General features: G+C 54.0%; 10 protein-coding genes across 10 annotated transcripts; 5 read left to right on the top strand and 5 right to left on the bottom strand.

Annotated features, from left to right (window-relative positions):
* Positions 1-75: 75 nt before the first annotated feature.
* DACRYDRAFT_96362 (uncharacterized protein) lies at positions 76-774 on the top strand. Its single transcript, XM_040777364.1, has 2 exons — positions 76-555; positions 606-774. The coding sequence occupies exon 1, from the start codon at positions 281-283 to the stop codon at positions 524-526; it is 246 nt and encodes an 81-aa protein (XP_040626029.1). The 5' UTR covers positions 76-280; the 3' UTR covers positions 527-555; positions 606-774.
* Positions 775-892: 118 nt separating this feature from the next.
* DACRYDRAFT_24179 (uncharacterized protein) lies at positions 893-2416 on the bottom strand. The gene is made up of 5 exons (XM_040773584.1): positions 2228-2416; positions 1900-2175; positions 1666-1836; positions 1181-1612; positions 893-1127 (listed from the first exon to the last, which is right to left on the bottom strand). The coding sequence occupies exons 1-2, from the start codon at positions 2394-2396 to the stop codon at positions 1988-1990; spliced, it is 357 nt and encodes a 118-aa protein (XP_040626028.1). The 5' UTR covers positions 2397-2416; the 3' UTR covers positions 893-1127; positions 1181-1612; positions 1666-1836; positions 1900-1987.
* A 991-nt stretch (positions 2417-3407) lies between these two features.
* On the top strand, positions 3408-4224 carry DACRYDRAFT_17762 (uncharacterized protein; the record flags this gene model as incomplete). Its single annotated transcript, XM_040771304.1, has 3 exons — positions 3408-3790; positions 3847-3916; positions 3973-4224. The coding sequence occupies 3 exons, from the start codon at positions 3408-3410 to the stop codon at positions 4222-4224; spliced, it is 705 nt and encodes a 234-aa protein (XP_040626027.1).
* A 190-nt stretch (positions 4225-4414) lies between these two features.
* On the bottom strand, positions 4415-6433 carry DACRYDRAFT_24171 (MFS general substrate transporter). Its single transcript, XM_040773583.1, has 6 exons — positions 5987-6433; positions 5591-5935; positions 5357-5528; positions 5109-5278; positions 4846-4998; positions 4415-4785 (listed from the first exon to the last, which is right to left on the bottom strand). Exons 1-6 carry the CDS (start codon positions 6404-6406, stop codon positions 4690-4692), a joined length of 1356 nt encoding a protein of 451 aa, XP_040626026.1. The 5' UTR covers positions 6407-6433; the 3' UTR covers positions 4415-4689.
* Positions 6434-7926: 1493 nt separating this feature from the next.
* DACRYDRAFT_118390 (uncharacterized protein) lies at positions 7927-9478 on the bottom strand (the record flags this gene model as incomplete). Its single annotated transcript, XM_040770573.1, has 3 exons — positions 9115-9478; positions 8855-9069; positions 7927-8803 (listed from the first exon to the last, which is right to left on the bottom strand). The coding sequence occupies exons 1-3, from the start codon at positions 9319-9321 to the stop codon at positions 7927-7929; spliced, it is 1299 nt and encodes a 432-aa protein (XP_040626025.1). The 5' UTR covers positions 9322-9478.
* A 280-nt stretch (positions 9479-9758) lies between these two features.
* Positions 9759-11284, top strand: DACRYDRAFT_24170 (NAD-dependent deacetylase sirtuin-2). The gene is made up of 5 exons (XM_040773582.1): positions 9759-9895; positions 9950-10015; positions 10062-10140; positions 10193-10509; positions 10559-11284. Exons 1-5 carry the CDS (start codon positions 9776-9778, stop codon positions 11264-11266), a joined length of 1290 nt encoding a protein of 429 aa, XP_040626024.1. The 5' UTR covers positions 9759-9775; the 3' UTR covers positions 11267-11284.
* A 573-nt stretch (positions 11285-11857) lies between these two features.
* DACRYDRAFT_70348 (uncharacterized protein) lies at positions 11858-13910 on the top strand (the record flags this gene model as incomplete). Its single annotated transcript, XM_040775918.1, has 4 exons — positions 11858-11982; positions 12033-12105; positions 12166-12338; positions 12395-13910. Coding segments are annotated over exons 1-4 (1764 nt in total), but the record flags the coding sequence as incomplete, so codon positions are not given.
* Positions 13911-14378: 468 nt separating this feature from the next.
* On the bottom strand, positions 14379-15056 carry DACRYDRAFT_24169 (uncharacterized protein). The gene has a single exon (XM_040773581.1). It carries the CDS (start codon positions 15035-15037, stop codon positions 14756-14758), a length of 282 nt encoding a protein of 93 aa, XP_040626022.1. The 5' UTR covers positions 15038-15056; the 3' UTR covers positions 14379-14755.
* A 721-nt stretch (positions 15057-15777) lies between these two features.
* On the top strand, positions 15778-18122 carry DACRYDRAFT_90694 (WD40 repeat-like protein; the record flags this gene model as incomplete). The annotated part of the gene is made up of 9 exons (XM_040776965.1): positions 15778-15829; positions 15898-16424; positions 16478-16601; positions 16655-16735; positions 16785-16840; positions 16889-17287; positions 17343-17729; positions 17802-17918; positions 17985-18122. 9 exons carry the CDS (start codon positions 15778-15780, stop codon positions 18120-18122), a joined length of 1881 nt encoding a protein of 626 aa, XP_040626021.1.
* A 2771-nt stretch (positions 18123-20893) lies between these two features.
* Positions 20894-21851, bottom strand: DACRYDRAFT_110441 (uncharacterized protein; the record flags this gene model as incomplete). The annotated part of the gene is made up of 5 exons (XM_040769052.1): positions 20894-21107; positions 21169-21287; positions 21337-21451; positions 21502-21644; positions 21699-21851. 5 exons carry the CDS (start codon positions 21849-21851, stop codon positions 20894-20896), a joined length of 744 nt encoding a protein of 247 aa, XP_040626020.1.
* Positions 21852-22879: the final 1028 nt, after the last annotated feature.

Below are 22879 nucleotides of genomic sequence, written 5' to 3'. Positions count from 1 at the left end.
AATAACGATATACAGTCTAGACTGCTCCCATCATCCCCAGTTCTTCCCATCATCTCCCAGGTGCATGACTGAGATGGAACAATTAAACTCGAAGACGTGACACGACCTATGTGATTACTAGATCTGACGAACTCCTGCTGGGCGTAGGACTGGCGACATACTTAACGTGACGTCGTACTCTACAACTGGACGAGACTCTCGAATGACAACTGGACGAGACTCTCGAAGGACTTTGCATTATATCATCTAAGGTCGATTCGTATTTCAGAAAGGGTGCGGCATGCTTGCTCCTCATGTAGGCTTTGAGGAAACCGAACACTACTCCCCTCCGTGTGATGGCAACCTTTCCTGGGAGAATGTGAATCCAATATCGGATGATGCCCTGCATCGCACGAATTCACTGTCTTGCGTCCTGAACCTGGCAACTTCATCCGCGCCTTCCTTGAACCTCAACCCAAGTCTCACATGTATCTATCTGTACACTGTAAGATGCTGTCTCGCTCCCGTTTCGGACATAGGCATGTGAAACTTTCCTCGCCGCTTGATGTTGTTTTGGTATGTCACTATCTGAATGAAATTTCCCTGCATGTTCTCATAACCCGCAGGCTTAATACGCCAGCAGTGTGCTGGATGAACTCGCCGCTGACCGCGTCCGTCCACCTAGCGAGGAGGCCACCGAGCTGTTTTTGCCGTCAATCTCCGACTGAAGGATGCCGCGGCGTTCCTTCACAAATGAATGCCATAAACTGACCCTCCCTATGGTGGTATTGTCACAAAGTTCGTGTCTCCGATTATCCCCATTACAAAATTGACGCCATTCTAAAATAAATAAGAAACCGCCCCTCCCAAGTTCTATCACAGAGTGTCACTCCCCGTGTACGAAGGACCAGCCAGAAATTGGATGCTGCCGCTTTCGTGAGTCGATTACGAGACACGAAGGAGATGACACGAACTGGAGTTGGTATATGCGATTCGGTCCATCCCTCGCGTTATCCCGTGTTAAGTCGACAAGAAGACGGACCTTACTGCTGTGGTAGAGTCAGAGCCGGATAGGAGCGATGATAACCCGTTGCCTACGTCTTCGAGCCGTCTCAGGAACGCCGTGCCTTCCGCGCAGCTGTATCCATGTCAGCGACCAGGTCCAGCACCGTCGCCATCAGGCACTCACTGTCCGCTACAGATGGGATATACAGCCTCTTCGGGGGGTTGGGCGGCAGCCCTCGTCTAAACCGCTCTGCGTTCGTCATGTTCCCCTCGGTTGGTGTGGGGGTTGTCAGAGCAGGCACAAGCAGCACGGCCAGAATGAGGAAGACGAGGTGTAGACGCGCTAACATGGTAGGGGGATGACGTGGCTGTATTTGGAAAGAAGAGGGGTAGACCTGCCGTTATTTCACCCAAATAGGCTACACCAGGCGGAAGAAGCAGGCCGTTGTTGACGATCTAGGAACACAGGACGGACATAGCTCGTATCACGGCTGGACGGGTGCGCAGTTCTGGGCCGAAGGGCACGACGGAGGGATGGGATGTGTACCCCCGGACCGTGGACAGCATTGTTGTTGGTCGAGCGAGGCACGGCGGACTGTTGGGTTGTGTCACAACATTCCGGGCAATTGTAAGGGTCTCGAAAACAAAAAGGCGTGATCTGGGCGCTGAAACGACTCGCAGGTGCTCCGTCCGGTCCGTCCTGCCCGTCAACATGCCGATCTCTGTTCACGGGCGAAGGAATAGAGGGAACATGCCAATATGATTATCCTTGGCGAAACATGATTGTTCGACAAACTACAGAGGACCGCTCTAACTTGTATAGATATGGTATAACACCTCAACAATCAACAGGTACTAATTCGCATAATTCAATAATACTTCGGGTGCAGCTAAAAGTACTTACTTTTCAAATAGGAAGTTTGATCCACCCAATGTACGATAACAACGAGCGAACGACAGCGCCCGAATTCGGACAAGAACGGGTCTAGCGCGGAAGAGGAAATTATCTACGACGCTCGTGCTTTCTTGGCAGCTGTATCCTGATCGGCATCGCATGGGGTGAATGTGGGACAAACGCACTGTCAGATATAGACGGGATATAGAGCCTCCTTGGGGCTTTGGGCCCCAGTCCCCGGGCAAACCGTTGCGCGTTAGTCAGGTTCTCCTCCTCCGGTGCGGGCGCTCTCTTGGCTGTTCCATCCCATCAGTATACCGCACGACAAATATAGCTGGAATCACCTACCATCAGAGTTGGACGGGACGAACAGCCTCTTGGGCGCTTTTGGTCCCAAACCACGGGCGAACCGTTGTGCGTTTGTCAGGCTTTCCTGGCCTGGTGCTGGGTTCGCTAGCACCATCAGAGCGAGTAGAAGGGCGAGCAGGAAGAGGGGGAGGTGAATGCGAGCGAACATTATTGGAGAGTGGGAATAGGAAGGAGGGAGAGGAGGGGGGATGTTGAACGATTCATGGTAGTTTTTCCTTTTAAGTGCCAGAAGCCGATTGTTGACAAGGCAGAAAACTATCACGAACATATCCCACAGGACGGGGAGAGGCGTCGTGATGATGTAGAGGCGTCGGTTTGCCGAACAAGTGGAGGACTGGCTGTTGGGTTGTATCAGAACAGGAATGCGGTCTAATTGGTAGGGGTATCACGGACGCGTCTCTATATTATACGTCACGTGCAACTCATGGGCGCTAAAATTAAACCGCTCCTCTCTCTGTCTTTTTCCTCGCCCGTGCTCACATCGCCGAAAGGCGCTTTGATGTATACGGAGATACAACAAAGCGCCAAACAGATAGTCATCATACAAAGGACAACGAGAAGCACACCAAGAGTCTGAACTTCCCACTTTGTGTCAGCCTATTCTCGTCTTTCACCTGAGCTCTTTGTTCAATTGTTAGTACGTTGCTTTTCAAACATGAAAAAGGTGAGAAATGCTCCTCTGTGCCATTGTTGACGTTGGAGGTAGCCCCCGCTCAATGGCGCTAAATGAAGCTCTGCACGTGTTATTGTGACCTGTCTTCCCTCTTCCGTCCACGCGCTTCAAGGACGGAACAAAGAGCAACCCGAGGACACCACTCAATTTGCCTGGCAACAACAATGGCAACGAAGGTCATCTGAATGCCGAAGCTTCTCGTTGTCTCCGCGGTCTATCACCGGAAAGATCCTTTAGATCTCCCTTGTCAAACAAAAGAGGCCTAAGCGTCAATTAGAAGATGCGACCTTCCGGATATAGGAGAAGCAACGGCATGTTGTTGCTTCTCTTATTGCTAGACCCTCGGCCCGGCCAGGACGTATAAACGCTGAGATGGGGCGGCGTCTTCCTGCAATCTCTGCTCTGCGTCCTCCTCTCAGGTCTCCACGGTGGACAGTGTTATTGTCCATCCTTGCAATCAACCCTATCTGTTGATAAGAACACAAAATGTCAGAAACAGCAGCTACGAACTCTGCTTACATCTTTCGGCTTTCCTCGCCTGACCTGTTCAACTGTATTCTGTACACCGACGCCGGGGCTTACTACAGCATCAACACCACGTCCGACGAGGTCCCCACCGACCTGCTCACCCCTCCCACCTCACCGACCTCGCCAACCTTCGCCAGTCCAAGGAAAGAGCGCTCCCTGCGCCCGCAGCCAGGCCACGTAGGGGAGGTGATCACCGTCCGTTCCGCACGAGGGATAGGAGAGTTTGTCGGGAGCGTGAGGCACGCACGAGGACAGTGGGAGATTGTCCTCGGTCTACCGGAGAGAGGGACGGCGTTTGGCAAGTTCTTTGGGCTGCGAGTGTGGGGCAAGGTCATGGGCAAGTGAGTCATTGAGGTTGGGCTTGCGGGAGAGGCTGATGAGATGAGGAGTGTAGTAGGCCGAGGATCCGGGATGCAGACGGCGGATTCTGGACTTGGCAAAACTACCGTTCAGGCAGAGAACTTCACGTGCGTCTTCCATCTCTTTCGTATCCGTGGCGTATCCCTGGCTAACAAGCGCTTAGCTGATAAGTCCCAGCGGGGAAGTAGCAGCCCAATTCCGCCCCTCCGACCCGGACAGGATCGCCGACCCCAACGCCGCGCTCATCGTGTACAAATGCGCGTTCGAGATCAAGGAGCTGGTGATCGTTAGCTGGCTGGCGCTCGAGCGGGTGCAGAGGGAAGCGGAGGAGGGCGGGAAGGGGAAGGGATTGGGGAGGAAGGGGAGCTTGAAGCAGGCAGAGTGGAGGACGATGAGTGTTGGTGTTAGGAAGTAGCGGGCTCGTTGTGGAGTGCGAGGGGAGGGTTGTTTTGTTCTTTATGCCGCTTGAGGATATGACCGCTTGTTGTACATCAGACAGGAATTATACATGCTCAGAATTTGAAGGTCGTTCATTGAACGCAGCAACGTAGCACCCATCGACGTCTTGCCCCAGGCGTTCCAATAATTCATGCACATCCATTGTCATCATCTCCTGACTATTATACACCCCTGTCATACATCCAATTCCCCTCTACCTAGCCTCCAGTGCTCTCGTGTCTATTGCGCAAGCCTCTGTGCTGCCCGATCATTGTGTTTGTTGGTCCATGTTCACTGTTTGCTTGCTGTTCGCCAAATCGAAACCGAAGAAAATAGAGATAAAAACGTTGAAGAGCCGGAATAGACTGTCTGGTCAGGTTGTATGGCCAGGAGGCAGGCGGGAAGGGAAGAAAGAGAAAGGACGACAGAAAGAGCGATGAGGCTATAACGCGCTCATCTCTTCCCCTTCGTACGCTTCCTCCAACTTGGAGTCCTCCATCTCCTCGCCCAGCGTCTCCGCCAACGGGAACTCCTTCATCTACCCCCAACAATCAGCACGCGCAGCACGTCACCCCAGCCGCCGAAAAAAGGGACATACGAAAAGCACCAATCCGGTCGCTATGAGCGCCAACAGCCCATTGGCGAGGAAGACGGCGTGCAGGCTTGTAGCGTAGCTCGAGAGAGAGGAGGCGCGTTGCATCATTGGCAGGTCGAGGATGGAGCTGGCGTTACGTCGCACTTGGGCGACGATCTGGGTTGGGGTGAGTATGCTGCGGAGTACGGGGGAATGAGGTGCGTAGGAGGGAGGGAGGAGTACGAAGGACGTAGCGCGGAGCACGTAGGGAGAAGAGAGGGACGTACAAAACCAGCGTCCACCCCGCTAATCCTCTGCTCCAACTCCCGTTCCAGCACGCTCTGCTGTATCGCGCTCGAGAGTGCCATCCCTACCACCTGCCCACAGGAGCGGAAGAGGAAGGCGATGCTTGTTACGAGTGCGATGTCTGCTCTCCTGACTGAGGAGAGCATCGCGACTGTACGAGGATGAGCATGAGCAAACGCCTTTCAAGAGGGGGGATGGGGAGGGATGGGATGGAATGGGGAGGACGCACTGAATGTAGACCCGTTGTACCCGCTTCCCCCAAAACCTTGGGGCATGAGCACGACCCAAGTGAGGAGTTCCCACGTGTGCCGGCCTACGAGTGCGAGGAGGAAGCAGGGAAGCGCTTGGAGCGTGCAGAGGAGTACGATAAGGTGGTAGTATTTCCCCGTTGTGCGGATGTACTGCGTGGGTGGTACGGTGTTAGCTTCGGAGGGTCGGGGAGAGGGTTGGGGAAGGGACGTACAAAACCGGATAAAACACCACCTAAGGCCCCGCTGATCGTCGTTGGTATCAAGTGCATCCCAGCCCCGCTCGCCGAGTTGCCCCTAACGATCTGCAGTAGCATGGGGAAGAAGAGCCCCAGGGCAATCGTAGCCGCACTCGCGAGAAAGGAGCTCCATGCGATGGCGGCGATGTGTACTGAGCGGAGGAGGCGGAGGGAGAGGACAGGCTCAGATGTGCGGGATTCGACGAGGACGAAGAGGATGAGAGAGAGGAGGGAGAGGAGGAGCGTTAGGTAGACAAGTGGGTGGGACCAGGGCAGTGATTCGTTCGTCTTGAATGCTAGGGCGAATACTAGTGCTCCGATCTGCTCACAAGGTCAGCAGCTGGGAAGGCAGTCGTTCTGCACTGGACGTACGCTAGTGACGAGCAGTCCACTTCCCCACCAGTCCAGCCGGTGCTTAACAGCATCCCACACTTTCCCGCCCTTCTCCTGCCCCTCGACCTCATACTCCACCAACCAGAGCAAGCCCGCCATCACACACGCCAACACCGGTAGCTGGAGTAAGAACGCCCACCTCCACCCCAGCGCATCCGCTACCAACCCCCCGTACACCCCTCCCAGGCCCGCGCCAGTCGCCCAGCAGACACTGGACACGCCGTTGAGCAGCGCCCGAGAGCGCAGGGGGACGACGTCGCTGATGATGATGGAGCCTAGGAGGCCTGACCCGCCCCCTCCTGCGCCTTGCAGCAGACGGGCGAGGATGAGCACGTTCATGCTGTGCGCTAGGCCGCAGAGGGCGGAACCGAGGATGAACACGCTAAGTCCTAGACCCATGGTCAGTCGCCGGCCGACGATGTCGCTCAGTCTTCCGTAGAGTGGGGTGCAGCAGGCGACGCTGAGCAGGTATGCGGAGTCTGGAGTGCGCTGTCAGTGGGTTGTGGGTGCCTGCGGAGATTGGGGGGACGCACTTAACCACGCTGCTCTGTGTAGTTCTCCGAAGCCGCTCGCGATTGGCGTTGCGAGCGTTGCGACGACCGTGCTGTCTATGCCGTAGAATATTGTGACTGTGAACAGCTGTACAAGTATCCAAGTGATTGTACGGGGTGAGATATCCTCCGGTCTAGGGGGACGTTCATGTTTGGATATGTTGAGGTAGTCGGAGAATATCCGTTGTGAGCTTGGGGAGAGTACGATGCTCGAGTGAGAAGAGCTCTGCGCAGACCGGCTGAGCGCATCCGCTTCGTCTGTCCCTTCCTCTTCCTCTTCCTCTTCCTCTTCTGCATCTGAGCTGTCGTCCGGAGTGTCAGAAGACGAGAAATGGACACGCCTGTCCTGGGTAGGGAGGGGAATGTACCCCTTGTCCGTGCCTAGACTGGTGAGTATGCCTGGGACATGAGGGAGGTGTTGGTGAGTGTTGGATGGACGGGGTGGGTAGGCTGGGTGGGGGTCGGTGGGGACTCGGGCGTGGGTACGACGGTGTTGTTGTCCTGTTGAGAGGGTGTCGTGTGATGATGGGCCCATGGTGAGTTGGGGGGGTATGATGAGGAGGAGGAGGAGGAGGAGGAGGAGAGTACACGCCTCAAGGTATAATTACATGTGCCAATAATCTTCCAATCTAATACTTCTTTTTTCATTCTTTCTAGGTCAATTCTTTCCTTGTCCGCAAAATATTCTCTTCTTTCCCTCCACTTCTTCTTAACCGGTAAATACCTCAAAATCGATACCTTCTCGTAACCATCTCTCCTTCCTTTTCCACATGAAGCAAACCCTGCCAGCACCCTCTATCCTCTGTTGGAATCCCGTGCAAGAAATCCTCCATCCTCCAATTCCTTTTATTTTCTGCACAAGAGTAAATTTCTGCAATGCAATGTAATGTATTTATTGTTCGGTCCGAGTTTACGCCTCTCCCGATCGGCGCCATCACCACAAAAAAGGCACAATCATTTCCAAATCAGTCCACAATCTACAAACTGATCCCGCGCCCCATCCCCGATGCCGATCGGCCAGAAGCCCCGCACAGGGTTCTCCTGGCAGGCTTCTCGGGAGGATGATCCCGCGCTTTGACTGCCTTTGAGGGAAATACGCCGCTCTGCCTTTCATAGTACATTACATTCTGCCCTCGTGCATTGGATGATCCGACAAAGGATTCCTGCACTGCCTATCTATCAATGCTGGCAATCATCCGACCATATTATTAATAACATGGCCTATCAATGGCGCGGAATATGGCACCCCTGGCGCTGATCCTCCTGCGACCGGAACTCTGGCAATATAGAGATGCATATGAAATACATAACAAGATCATGTGGCTATCTTATGCTCGGGCCGACCCCGCCAGTCCTCAACCTCGGTGGTTACCCCGACCCCGACACGCTCTGCATCGTCTCTCCCTGCAAATCCATCAGTCTCTCCCAGTCCCGCTGCTGTGCGCTCCCCTCGACCGGCAAGCCCCAAGCTGCGTTCCACAGATAAATACCTGTCTGTCCGGCGGTTGACGGGGTTTTCCTCTTTCCCGTCTCTGGGCTTGACGAGTTCGTCAGTAGGTGAGAACCAGCGACAGGACTGTCGGCAGTCTGCGAGGCCGGGGGAGATAGGAGGGGCCCGATCCGCTCTCGGACAATATCGAATATCCTCGTACTGTCTATAAACCAGCTCATACGCTCCACCGTCTTCCCCCTACACGTCTCACACGCCCTGCTGCCCGTAGCCAGGGAGTCCAAAGCCGTACAAAACGCCGCGTCAAAGTCCTCATACGGGGCGTTTCTCGTTCTCTGCTTTCCTTCAGCTAGGAGCACATCCGCGAGCGCTTGCCGGAATAAGGGAGCGGTGTGGCACCAGTCTGGCTTGTGTGCGCAGTCGGTCCAGACGGTGTTTTCCCCTCTTGTGCCACTTGCTAATGCGCGTAGGTGGGACCAGACAAGGCGCCTCGTTTCTATCAAATCGAGGAACGCGGCTGGGCCGAAAGACTGGATTAGGGAGTCGTACGCGAGCATATCGGGAGGAGAGAGCGAGAGACACTGGTCGACGAGCGCTTGGTCTAGCACGCGCTGGGAAGAGTATTGTTTCGCCAGGGGGAACCGGGCGTGTGGGAGTAGGGAGGGGGCGTTGCTCGGGTCGCGGGAGAGGGCGAGTTGGGAGAGGAGGTGGGAGGTCAGGGAGGGGAAACACCATTTGCTGCTCCATTCGAGAGCGGGGAGGAGCTCTTCGGGTGAGAGAGAGGTTGGGGCGTACCTGGTTTGGCTGTGGTTGAGCTTGGGATGAATAGGGCGGGGGAGGGCTTACGCAGGTGAGAGGAGCGCTTTCGCGAACGCGCGGAAGGAGCGGGCGGTCAGCGAAGGCTCGGGAACGTTCATATCCACCGGGGATTCTTCGAGTGCCCTAGAGAGGGAGACGGAGAGGGAGGTGCTGCTCCCCGGGTAACGGAGGTCGAAGAGTTGTGCAAAGAGCGTCGATTGATGCAGGAGATAGGTGGGGATGTGGAATAGCGTGTTCTCGACCTGCGCGCTGTTGGCTTGTGTTCAACCCTGGAAGAGTCGACGTACCAGTATGATAGTGTCACCGGCGAATTGCTCGTCTACTTGTAACGCGCTTCCGAATACCCGTTGCGCCCTGATGTGCTCAGGAGGTAGCGACGCCCCGTTCGCGTTCCCGTTCGCATTCGCATTCGTTCGGAGTGTCAGCGCGCTCCCGCTCATATACCGGCCTGCGTCTTCCATTATATCGAGGGACAGAGGGATATGAGGCTGCATATACGATGGGAGTGGTCGTCAATTGAAGAGGAGGGGAGAGACGTATAGAGGACGTTGATGTTGGTGTTGGGCTGCGGTGGTGCACGGGGAAGGTTCTGATCGGGGCCGGGGAGCTTCCCGCCTCAGCCGGATGGGTTCAAGATCCAATCAAAGACGCCGTCTCCCATAATTGACAAAGAGCAATTTGGTTTGGTTTGTGTTTCTTGGAAGAGTCATTCGTTTCTCGCATGGTTGTGGTATGTCAAGCCTGACTGTGAGGAAGAGGATATCAACGTCGTGAGTCAAGCGCCCGTTATATTACGGGTTAGCACCGCCACATTTTCCGCCAGGCCCGTGAAAGGCGCCGATTCAGTCGGCCAGCACCCTCTCTCACAGGACTATATAGTAACCCGCTCGCTTCAGCGCCTTCGTAGGCGAACATCTTTCTGATCACTCTTGCGAATTGGGATTGACCATGGGTAACGAAGAGAGTCAGCCGACGACTAGGCAGGGGCCGAACGTGCTCTCGAGCAAAGATATCCGGGGTGTAGCGGAGTACATGAAGAGCGAGCAGTGCAGGAAGGTGTATATCATGGTACGCTCCCCTTGTGCAATGTTGAACGACTATTGAACGTGACGGTATGGGTAGGCAGGAGCAGGCATAAGCACCTCTGCTGGGATTCCTGATTTCCGCTCTCCGGAGACGGGGCTATACGTGAGTCGTTCATCGTGGTGGAGTCATCCTGACTGACATTGGGCAGCATAACCTACAACGCTTGAACCTTCCTTATGCTGAAGCCGTGTTTGATATAGACTACTTCCGAGAGAACCCGATACCCTGTATGTATGCCCTCTGCTGCTCCTCGTCATCATGTGCTGATGGTATTCCCAGTCTACACGTTGGCGAAAGACATGGACCCCTCCAAGTTCCGGCCCACCCTCACCCATTCCTTCTTCAAGCTCATGGATGAGAAAGGCCTGCTCAACATGTGTTTCACGCAGAACATCGACACCCTCGAGCGACGCGCCGGCCTTGCGGGGGAGAAGATCATAGAAGCCCATGGGAGCTTTGCGAGCAATAGCTGTATTGAGTGTAAGATGCCGTTTGATGAGGAAGAGATGAGCGAGGCGGTGGAGAAGGGCGAGCCGGCGCGGTGTGATTCGTGTGGTGGGTTGGTGAAGCCTGATATCGTCTTCTTCGGCGAGGGGGTGCGTGATGTTCATCTATGGTGATCATTATGACTCATGTATGCTGCAGCTGCCAAGCTCCTTCTTTTCCACCGTTCCAGAACTCCGTTCTGCGGACCTTCTATTCATCCTCGGCACATCCCTCACCGTCATGCCCTTCGCTGGTATCTGCCGTCTAGTTCCCGAGTCTTGCCCCCGCGTCCTTATCAACCTCGACGCCGTGGGCGACATCGGCAGTAGGCCGGACGACGTCCTCGCCCTCGGGGAGTGCGATACGGTCGTGCGCAAGCTGTGCGAGGAACTGGGCTGGCTGGACGAGCTGGAACGACTTTGGGCGCAGACGGAATATCTGGGGGAGAAGGTTGAGGAGGAGGAGGTTGGAGAGATCACCAGGGATATTGAGCGGAAGCTTAAGGTTTCGGAGGCGGTTGAGCAGGTTGAGCAGGAGAAGCCGGAGAAGGAGGAGGCGACGGCAGTGAGCAAACCTGTTGAAGACGGTGCTGTGAAAGCAGAGGAGGCCAAGGCAACGACGACCGAGAAACCGGAAATGCCCGAGAAAGAGAGCAAGGATACAGTTGAAAAGGCCGACGAGACTGAAGATGTTACACTCCAGACCCAGGTGCTCACCGACCCGTCTAAAGCGGAGCTCGCAAGGAAGGAAACGGCACCTCCAGCTCCCGAAGCTAAGAAGGAAGAAGAGATCTCCGAGAAATCTGCCGATGACGTGACTGCCTCAGAGAAAGTCGAGGTCGAGGCTGAGAAGAAGAGTGTGTTGTAGAATGGAAGATTAGTAGAAACGGATTACGAGTTGTAGCGGTATATGTAACAGTCTGTACTTTGGGTTGGTGTAGTTTATACAAGATTCAATGTTGATTATTCTTGGAGGTTAACAACAGGAATACACGATCTTGGCTGTCATCTGCCTTTTCTCAGAAAAGAAAACCATACTGTCATGATGCATACACCTTTTACGATGTTATTATCGAATTGAATTGTTACAGAAATTGTCATGTCAAATGTATTCAAGATCCTTCAGCCTTATCGGGAATATCGGAACCAGCCCTAAAGTCATCCCTGATTCGCCTTGAGGGGAGTCAGCTCGCGTGCTGATGATTCCGCACTTCCGGCTGATCTCTCACCTTGCCACACACCATCCACTTACCCCTTTATCTTCTTGCTCGAACGGCCACACGGGGAAGAGGAAACGATGAGCTTGAGGGCGAGATTGGCCATGGATCAGAGGACAGAGAGGCCGTGAGTCTGTCATTCGCCTGCACGTGTCACTGCTGACACGTATACCATCGCAAGTGTATCTCGGAAACGTCGTCCATCCCCTGGTCCGTCAGTATCTAGCGCCAGAGATACACCAGAAACAACAAAGCCCTCAAAGCGGCAGAAGTTATCCCAGCCTGCGGAGGAAGCTGTACAAACTCGTGTGGATGTGCAGACCGCGTTTGAAGACGACTTGACTTGTCCAATATGCCTCGAGCTGATGTGAGTCAATAGAGAGAGTCGCGCCTGGAAATATGCTGATGCTTTCGCAGGGTCGGATGTCAGGGAGTCAACCCTTGTGGGCACATTGCATGCGGGATCTGCTCTGATGCATGGATCGTCCAGGTCTGTCCATTACTCTACGCCCATCTCGCTATCACGGAAGCTGACTATATGCGCCGCCAGAGGAAGGCCACCTGTTTTACCTGTCGCGAGCCTGCTGGTCCTGTCAAGCCTCTGATCCCATGCAGGAGCCTCGACAGCATTATCGAGAAACACATTGCTGTTCTCGAGGCTAGCGGAAACCTCGAGTGGGTGAAGGAGGGCGAGAAGAGGAAGGACTGGGATAAGCGCATGGGGTGTGTTCTGTGTACATATGACATACACGTACGCGTCTCTGACTGCATTTTGACAGTGAGTGGATCGAGATCAAGAATCGAGCCCCACCTGTGGCGGCTAGACACGTCCAGGAGGATCTCAGTATTGAAGATCTCAGAGACGAGCTTGAAGCCTACGGCGATCTTTACGACCGGGGCATGCGGAGAGCCAGGGAGGAAGATGTCGATGCTGCTGGCGAAACATTTGGCCGGCTGTTGAGGGTTGCCCAAGGGTTGCCGCTAAGCTCAGAGGAAGAGACCAGTGATGATGAAGTCCCGGGAGGCAGGGAACGGGCTATATCGAGGATCGTTCGAGACTTCGGCGGCGAAAGCTCGGAGGAGGAGCCAGATACTAGTGACGATGAGCAACCTGTCGGTCACCGGCAAAATCCTGTGGTATTGGACACCGACCATGAGGATGACGATGGAAGATCGCATGTTGATCGGCCTCAGGCTGCCTTACCCCAAGTGATCCAGGGAGTTCATTGGGAAAACGGAGAAGAATGGCTGGATGGCACAGCGGAAAATGATGGTGAATATGAAGACGAACCTTACTACGACGATGCCCTCTACGATGCGGACCATTACGATGAAGACGCTCCCGACTTCCCCAATTTCCAGTACGGGAATAATGAAGAACCAGCGCAGTATGCGGACGGACCCGAATATGAAGCTGGAGAAGGTGATGCCGCACCTTATGAGGAGGATGTGGAGCTTGACGGAGAGGAAGTGGATGAAGAGGACTATCTCGACTGGGTTTCGGGGGAGGAGGATCCGGACGAGGGTGAATTTTATGGAGACTATGAAGACGAGGACGTCAACACCCACACTCCCGATCCCTCTGAACGGAATAACGAGCCCAGCGAGATGGTTCACACCTGGCCAGAGGACCGCTATGGGCACGCTGCCAGTGAGATCATCCGCCTCCAGCAAGAACGGCGGCTTGCGCGCCCAACAGGGAATCGTAACATCTCCGGCCCCGGCACGCCCCCAGTGCGGGACGAGCCTGTGCGTACGGCGCCTGGCCCCTCAACTCCGAGGTTAGTGTCAAGGTTTTCTCTGTTCGGCAACCGAGCTACATCCCCTCCTACTCGCCCATCGACCAACATAAACCGGCGTCGTGCGCCCTCGCCCGACCAGGCCGCGCACTCGGAAGAAGAACGCGAACAAATCGTGATAAGGGGAAGCATTGCGGATCAGTTCCAGCGCCTGCGCCGTGTCAGTGCCGCACAACAACGCCGGTCTGACAATGCGACCGCTGCAGCTGCGCAGTCCCGCTCCATCCCACCTAACATCATCCGGACGCACAGGCGCTTCACGTCCCCTCCAGCGGGCAGCACCCATCGGAGGTTCGTCTCTCCTCAGATTGCGCTTCCTGGTACTCCACCCGTGCGCCGGCGTACCATCCCCATCGATCTACATTCTCCGGAAGAGAGACCCGTTCAGCATAATTCTCGACGCCCAGTTCGGACGAATCGGAGTCGGTCTCCTTCGGCGACAGCCCAAGTAGTCAGGAGTCTGCCTGTCTCTCGTGCAAGAGAAGAACCTCCTCAGCAACAGCAGCGCCGTCGTCGCATTCAGGCAACAGCCCGAGCCCAAGCACGTGCAGCACTAAGGGAACGTCACGAAACGCCTATTCCAGACGGGCCTGTCGGTGAGAGAGAAAGGGGTAGCGGGAATGGCAATGGAGGTGCGAGGAGGGAAATTCCTGTTCTAGTAACTGTACGAAGCAACCCTGTAAGTAGGAGACGACGATAGAGAACTGTCTATTGTGGATAGTAAAGACGGGCGGGAGATGTGAAGCAGAGCTTCGTAGCGCAATGGATGGTCCGACGTCCTCTTCCTCGTCGTGCTCTCCACCATTTTCCTCTTCAATGTCCTCTTCGTTCTCACTGCCCTCATCGAGCATTTTCGAAAGATCCATCAAGTCGTCGCCATCCGTCCTCGTCCTTAGCCGAGGGCGCAAAGCATCAAGGTTTCAACATTCGTCGTAACGGGCCATGTAACAAATAGAAGCTAGGGGGGTTGGGAGCAACTACACTACGCGCGACAGACGAGCCAAAGCGTGAAATACATGCGACCGCCCACTGCCGCCCCTCTATTACCTCCTCCTAAACCCATTGAGCGTGCAACGCGTCTAGCCTGGCGCGTTGCAGAGCCATACGCCGATACAGCCGCGCACGGTAACCGGAGTTGGCCATGCCCTTGAGCGCGGAGGGTTCGATCAAGATGCTTTCGCAGTGCCGGAATGTCGTACGGTGCTCAGGCTGCCGCCCGTCCGCGACGGCCTCCGCGAGCTCCTTGGTGATCGTGACCTCGTAAAACTCCATGGTGGCGCCCTTCGAGGTCATACACGGGATCACAGCCTTCTCCAGCTCCTTGTGCGTCTTCTCCCTGTACTATTCTTGATTGTAGGTGAAGACGGCGACGCACTGCGCAAGCAGCTGGTAGAGGATGGAGCCGCGGAACTGCTGCGCCTTGTCTTCGCAATGAATCGTGATCATGAATGGGCCATCGTTCGTCATCACCACGACGTCGGGGTTCGCTGCCGTCCGTTTGTGCATCATCTCGAGCGTGAGCGGGTAGTTCTGATGGCAGACACCCTTGGCGTCGAACTTGTAGAGTCGGAACATCGAGGCAACGAGCGTATCGACGTGGGCTTCGGGACCGTCGGCCTGCATGTAAAGGCTTATGTGCCGGACAACATCATCGCACACATCTCCGGTGAGACCGCGAGCGGTCGCATAGCTCCTCGCGCCCTGCATCGGGTTATGCCCTTCGGCCAGCTGGCAGATTTCGGGGATCTGCTCTGAAGAGACGCTCTCCTCCGAGGCCCCAAAGAACTCGGAAACAGATACCTCGATCGGGGTCTTGTCTATCTTGAAGAATGCAAACTCGTAGGAGCTCCAGTCGGTAGTGGGGTGCAATGGCGGCGACATGACCGAGCAGACTGTCAAGAGCAAGGGGTGGCCTGCGTGCGAGCAGTTCGAGGAAGCGGTGATGAGATGGAGGCCAAAGTGTTTGGATGTATGTGTATTGTGATGTCATGATCAGCGTATGTCCGACCGGAGCCGAGACGCGTCCCACCTGACTTCGCGCTTTTTTGATTCCGTCGTTCACTGAGAAGAGTTCCCGGCCGAGCGCGTACGACAAGAGCTAAGAGGGGCAAAGAGGTATCCCTTTTCCTGTATCTCCCGACGACACTCCTTCATCTTGATTTCTTACCACCACCTCCCTTTTACTCCCTCCAACTTCTGGCATGAAGCCTAGAGAAAAGTACGAGCGAGAAACGCTCGACCCCATCTCTGAGGGCCCCCCTCATGCCGGTCCATCGTCCAGTTCAGGAGCGAGCGCAGGAGCGGGAAAGACAGGAGCAGGAAAGGGAGAGTCGAGCCATTTGAGGGCATTCAGCAAGACTATTATGACCCCTTTCGCGGCTGGGAGGAGCGATTCAACGAGGATATTGAAGGATTGTGAGTCGCTGGTTTTCGTTCTATAGCTTCGTAGAGCGTATGCGAAAGGGTATCCTGACGATTTCTAGTGGCTCCTGTCATTATGACCCCCCGAATGATCAAAGGTGTTGCGTCCGCCTCTTCCACAATCTCTTCCCGGCACTTGGCACCCCGTGCCTCCGACTTTGCAGCCCTCGGTCGTGCACCACTGCGTCTCACTCTCCACCCACGGAGGATCACCAGCGCCGACATGCAGATCCTGGAAGCAACTCCCGAGCTTTTGCACGCCGATGTTCCCGAACCCCGAGGTGTTGAGAAGGATGTGAGCTTGCTCAGGGGATTTCAGGCGACGATCCCGAGCAGCGAGAGAGGGAAGGTGAGACGGAGGAAGGTGAGAATGAGTGAGGGTAGAGTGGGGCTCGCTGGGCGAGGTGCAGGGGAGAGGGGGCTTTTGACGGAAGAGAATGATGAAGGCGAACGACCGAGGGGTACACCTAGGAAAGGGAGAAATCAAAGAAGGAAAGAGAGGGAGGCGGGGAGGGTGCTCAGTAGAGAGGAGCTGAGCACCCAGGTGGGGGAGATCAGGATCGATAAAGAGAACCTGCATGTTCGACGAGTACGCATATATTTACACTAGACGAAGAATGACGCTGACGTGTGTTATCCAAGGCGCTGGTCAACGCGGATATAGACGAGATCACGCAGAAGATCGCTGCGCTCGATGCGATACGCGAGCAGCTGCATCAGGATCTTCTCAGGATGCAAGAGGAAGAACTAGAATTAGACGACGAGCGTAGGTGCTTTCCGAGCTCCCGTATCATGGTCGTTGACGCGAGGTGTCATTAGTGACTGGGGTACAGGAACAGCTTGCAGAGGCGGACAGTCGGAAGCCGGAGGTGCCGAGTGCCGCTGCAAGACGAAAGAAAGGTGCAAAAGATGCGCTATAGTTGGAATTGTGACTTACATCACCCTGCAGGCCCTGCTTTCTTACCTTCAGATCATGACGACCTTCCCCCAGGCGTCGCATTTATGGTGCGTCTTCTTCCCCCTGTAACGCATCGCATGCTGAAACCTCGCCAGACACTGTCCCACAGCTCTCCCATAACAAGCCTAGACTTTTCAGAGCCGTACGGCACGCTGGTCAGCGCGGATCGTTCAGGGAGCGTGCGCGTCTGGGACCTACTTGAGGGCGAAGAAATCGGCCGACTACGGGGCCACGCAGGGTGTGTAAAAGCCCTGCAGGTCGAGGGTGACGTGTGTATTTCAGGCGGAGAAGATGGGGCAATAAGAGTGTGGAGCTTGGGGAGGGTGGAGGAAGCCGAGGCGGCTCTGGAGGAACGAACTGAGAAACTGAATGGGCATGCTGAGCCCGCTGCTTCGGAGACTGGAGAGCAAACGGAGCAGACTGGGCCGCTCTTGCATGTTCTTGAGGGCCATTCAAAGGCGGTCACGGCACTGTATTTTGAGGACACGAGCTTGGTGAGTGCTTCTACTTACTATGCGGTGGCCAGACAAGGTTTCTCACAAAATCCAGGTGACTGGCGCCTCGGACAAGACCCTTCGTCAATGGGACCTTACGACCGGCCAGTGTATCCTCACGATGGATATTCTCTGGGCGATCTCCCATCCCCCCGTAAGCCCAACCATCGATGGCCTCTCGCCGTCAGGCTTGCTCGCTGCTGCCTCGGGCTCCTTCTCCTGGCCCATCCCGTCAACAGGGGAGATGTGGACGGACTACGTCGGGGGCGTCCAGGCTTGGGGATACGCGCTCGTGAGCGGGAGCGGGGACGGCGCGGTCAGGTTGTGGGATATGAGGACTGGCCAGCCGCATAGGACTCTGCTGGGTCATACCGCGCCAGTTACTTGTGTGCAGTTCGACGAGCTGAATATCCTCAGCGGAGGATTGGACAAAACAGTGCGGGTATGTACTCTCCCGTCCTCTTCCCCCTCTCCTAATGTGAAAGGATGTATGCTAATGGGCATGCGATGATAGATATGGGACCTCAGAATGGGAAATACGGTGGATATTATCTCGTTCGACGGGCCTGTCACTAGCCTGCAGTTCGATTCGCGCAAAGTCGTAGCCTGCGCAGGCGAAAATGGGGTCAAGGTATGCTTCCTATCCTTCGTCGCTATATGCGAGAGCTGAGACTGGGTGACTTACTCCGAAATATAGATCTGGAACCGCACGAGTCGGCAGATGTCCACCCTCAGCATCAACGGGCATACCCTGCCCGCAACAAAGATCCGGTATATAGACCGATACATGGTCTCGGGTGGAGCGGACGGGGTGGTGAAGACGTGGGCGTTATAGTACGGGCTGATCTGTCTTCGGTCGGCCAACAGTGAGAAGTACACGAAAATAAAATTCGTTTCTTCCCGTTTTCCGTGATCAGCCTGACTCGAAATCACCCAGGACAAAGACAATCGGCCTATATTTGTCCGGGCATATCGAGCCTCTGCGTCGCCATTACAAGATGAACTTGGTCGACCTGAACTGTGTAACGTTATTTTCTTCGGGGCAGATAGCGACAGTGTCCGCATCATCCATTCCTCCGTTCGCTGGCTCATCAGCCTTGTCCTTGAGGAACTAGATTTGGATGTCAGCGACGACTGTATCTCAGCACTCAATTCAACTGGAGGGATTTCCTGGCTGTCATACCGGCTGGGGACAGTGGGGTGCCTCAAGGAGGAAGAATATGATTAGCCTCATGACGGAAGTACCTGGGTACATCATGTCAGTTGCCTACATTCACCATAGCGCAATCACGCGACCCTCAACCGGGGAATGGGAATGTAATCACACGGGAACGATATCGTTCAGTCCTTCACTCTTTGGTATCACTATAGCAACCCCCAGAACGACATTGGCTCGTTTGGGTAATCGACCGAATATGGGATTCAACTTGTTACCTCCAAGTCTATTTGTTTGTCACCCTCCCCATCAAGAGCGCATCTCACTGTCTTCCATTACCTTACGATGACAAAGCTCGTGCGTAATCTTTGGAATTTGGATTCTTCTTCACGCAAAAGTCAGCAATTTCTAACGGCAATTGCGGACGTTCTTCGAACTTGCCAAAGTATGGGCGTTTGGTTCCTCGGATCTCGTCCTATTATCAGAACCCTACACAACCACAACAGGTTAAGCAACCTCCTGGAGAAGTCATTCATTCCACCGCTTTCTCTGAATGCGCGCTCTCCCTGATTAAGGATTCGACTAGCCGTTGAAGTCGCCGAAGCTTGAACTGCACTTTGCGACATCTCTTGCTTCGGGCAGTGATGGACCAAGGTTAGCCCATTTAGTTCTACAAAGCCATGACTTGCCTGCACCAAACATTGCCCAAACCGATCTATATATGCCCCATCAACATATCGTCAGTCATCACCTTCTGATTTGCGGCTTGACCACTTGCACCCATTGGACAATTAGCTCAACTGTAGGAATGACATATGGCTTTATCCATGCCCAATATTGGATTGGTGCCATAACATTTCGTAATATTTCCTAGTCCTTCTGAATTATCTTTGTGATGATCAATCCAATTGCGTTGGTAGCTTTAGACAGTTTAACCTGAAGTGTATCAGGTTACGTAAGGCGGGGCAGGACAAAAACAGCCCTGAACCGTGCGGCATCGAACAGCAAAATTCCCCAATATGGATATAAGGAACAGTCATACTTCACCTGTATATATGGCTGTGCTGTCAAGATACGGCGGCGACGTTTTCCTTCTCCTCATCATTCGTCCTACGCATCCAACGTGGGCACTCGAGGCTACGTACTCTATCGCTACAAGGGATGGTACTTTGTTCGGTACAATCATTACGACAGTTACCCGAGCGGATTAGGGCGCTCGGTCCTTAGCTCCATCCCTACCGATCCAGAGCGGTTCGATGAATGGGTGCAGGAGCAAAAGGAGTGGCTATCAGAGCAGCTGGAGAATGAGCCAATTGGTACGTGATTTGGATCTGCTGTTGGTCAGACGTTTGATGGTGCTGGTACTTTCACAGGTGAGGACGGAAAACGACACTTGGGAGATGACTATGTCATCCAGGAGGAGCAGCCCGAAAACGACCTCTTCATCGAATGGATCTATGAGATCGATCTCGATCATTACATCTTCCACATCGACAGCCATCCCATGTTTAACTTGCGATGCATGCCGCCCAAAGATATATTCGAGGAATGCATCGGCGTCGATCACTATGGACATCGGTCTCCGTCTTCCACCACTCCCGCCCAGCATCTCTATGTTATCCCTCGAGCCTCCGGGCCGATTACAGCGGTGCAGGACGCGGTATCCTCTCAAGAACCACAATTGAAGGTTGGAACACAGATTACTATCGATGAACTGTTGGGAGTTGGACAAGCGCTAACGCCTCGGGAAAAAGTTCGAGAGTCACTTCTCCAAGTGCTCCTCGGCGCATTTCTCTGCACTTCGGTTGCTAATCAGCATGTCCCTTGGTTGCTCACTTGCTCCTCTCGCCAACAGATACCCGAGAACCTACAGGAGATCGTAACTAAAGAGCTGCTCGCCCCTCTTTTCTCACCCGACTTCGCGGCCCAATATGATGGACCCGATGATCCGCTATCATTGTTATGGCTGCGAGTGGACGTATTTCTTTGGCTTACCACCGATCTCAAAACTCCCTTTTCAGTTCATCAGGCGGCATGTGCGAGTCTTTCCCAGGTCGACCTTTCGGTCAAGCGAGGCACCTTATATGGGCCCCTATTCTCCGTCTCCGACGTCGTTGTAATTCGTGTGATCAATGCTGCATTGCCTCAGTGATCCACCTGGGATGGATGGGGCAGGCTGGGGGTGAAGTATGAATATCACCGTTCTCAGCCACCCTCATTGCAATCTTGAGGATGCGGTAGTTAGGCTCTGCTGGGTTGGGGTGTAACTCAAACACCCCATTCATCCCCTCAATGAAATGGAGATCTGCCCTACCCTTGCAATTGTGCCTGCACTTGTACTGGAAGATGCCCAGGCTGGTCTTCTTGTGGAACTCCATGACCATGGAGCACAGGCACTGGAGGTCTTGCACATTGCTGGTCAAGTTTCTTGCAGGGGCCCCCCAAGTGTATCACCAGCCTTGGCCATCTTCTCCTCCAAAAACAAAGATACCCAGGCTGAAGAGAGGGTGGGAAAGCTCTTTGGAGTAGCCACTGAGGATGGCTTGCTTGCCTGGAGCATGGTCCTGATAGAAGGCCCATAGGAAGGGCCCCAGCCAGATCTCTGCAACACACTGGGAATTGAAAGTGTTTGCTGTGAAAGCAATCACCATGCAGAACCCAGCTCTAGACCAAATGTAGTCAGTATCTAGGCCTCAACAAATATAATTATTTTGAATACACTTACTTGCATGCATGCACAGTTGGCAATGCCTGAAGCACCATGCCACTGCAGGTCAGCAGCATGAGCACTGCATCATTACAGATGGATTTCAGGTTGGTTTCTCCAAACACAGCTGAGCAGATCTGTAAGAAAGCTTCAGTGTGTGGTAGATAGAAATAAAGTAAAACTTACATCCAAGGGTGTACCATACCTGCAGTACTTGCTCCCCTTGTTATACAAGAGCCTACCATTGCCCTCATTGCAGTGCACATCCACCACTGTGAGGATATGGAACTTTTCCCTGTGGCTAGGCAACTTATTAGTGTTTTGTTTAGAGGGGTTAAATAGCATACTCACTTGGCAGAGACTTGGTGCACAAGCTCCTTGATACAGGCTTGAAGCTCACTCAGCCCATCTGCTTGCTGGTAGGGCAAGCTGTCTGTGCCCCAGGTTGTGCAATTCTGCTCAAGAATCACATCCACATAGTGTGCACAGTGGGACTAGGGAAGATTCAGTTAGAATCATGGATATAATTAATAAATGGAAACACTTACAACTTTAGGATACATATAAGTCTTCCCCAGGTATGCCCTCACAAGCCTAGAGGACAGCTCAGACATGCTGTACTTGTTGTTGGCCTCCTTCCAGTGCATGAGCACCACAATGATGGGGTCAGCATGCACAGGGCCTTGGGACCAGTTGATCATGTTTCCCACATAGTCATACTGGCAAAGATTAACTAGAGTTGAACTTCACCAGAAGAAACACTTCCTGGAGCCCAGGACATTCCTTCAGCCTTGCAGCACTTGATGCAGAGGATGCCTTCAATGCTGTCAACCTCTTCCTTTGTCACCTGAGCACATCCTTTCTTGGCAGGGACATTGATGCAGAAACTGCAACTGCAGATTCTGCACTCTGCCAGAGCACCTGGCTTGTGACTGAGATGGCAAACATCACAATGCTGTACATATGTCTGGCTCACTTTCAGGGTCAGGGAGAAAAAGGACTTACTGTTAACTTCTTGAATTGGGCTTGGGGCAAGCCAAGGCTGAGGAGGGTGGCAAATGCACTTGAAATCCCATTGCCTATCTTCCCTTCCTGAAAGAGCACATTCTTGTCCATCCTCAGGATGGCTTTGGCTTCAGGGGGGCAGTCTGCAGCTCAGACCCCTGCATCCCTGTGCCAATAGGTGTAGAGGAGGGCAGCAGAATGTGCTCTATTAACTGGATTGGTTTATGTCCACCTTGTAATATATTCACTTACTTCATCTCATGGTGTGGGACCAACCAATAGTGCCACAGTCCACTTGCTGCCTCAGGAGAACCAGCTTGCCAAGCACAAATCCAAGCTCTGGCATCATTGTCCTCCCTATAGTCATCATCATTGTCTGGCTCAACAGCATTGCTGTCATCATTGCCCCAGACCACAGAGTAACACAGTTCAGAAGACTATGAAGGCAGGTTAGTATCCTATTACAATGCCCTGTAAGAGTACTCACATTAGGACTGGGACCAGGGCACTGTCAGGGCACCAGCTCATTGCTTGGTCAAGAGACATGACTAAGCCTTTATGACATGGAAGTAGCTGGTATACCTTGGCATGTGCTGGAACCTGCTGGAAGGATTGGATGGTCAGATGACCTGCTGTGCATGGCTGTGCATGACCTCATATGACCTCATCCTTGGTCATATGACCTGATCACCTGACTAGGCTGAGTAAGCAAGATGTCTAGCAG

This window comes from Dacryopinax primogenitus (assembly GCF_000292625.1).
Source record: "Dacryopinax primogenitus strain DJM-731 SS1 chromosome Unknown DACRYscaffold_17, whole genome shotgun sequence".
In the NCBI taxonomy this organism is placed as follows: domain Eukaryota; kingdom Fungi; phylum Basidiomycota; class Dacrymycetes; order Dacrymycetales; family Dacrymycetaceae; genus Dacryopinax; species Dacryopinax primogenitus.
Note: the sequence above shows the minus strand (reverse complement) of the source record. Positions and strands in the feature narration are given on the sequence as shown.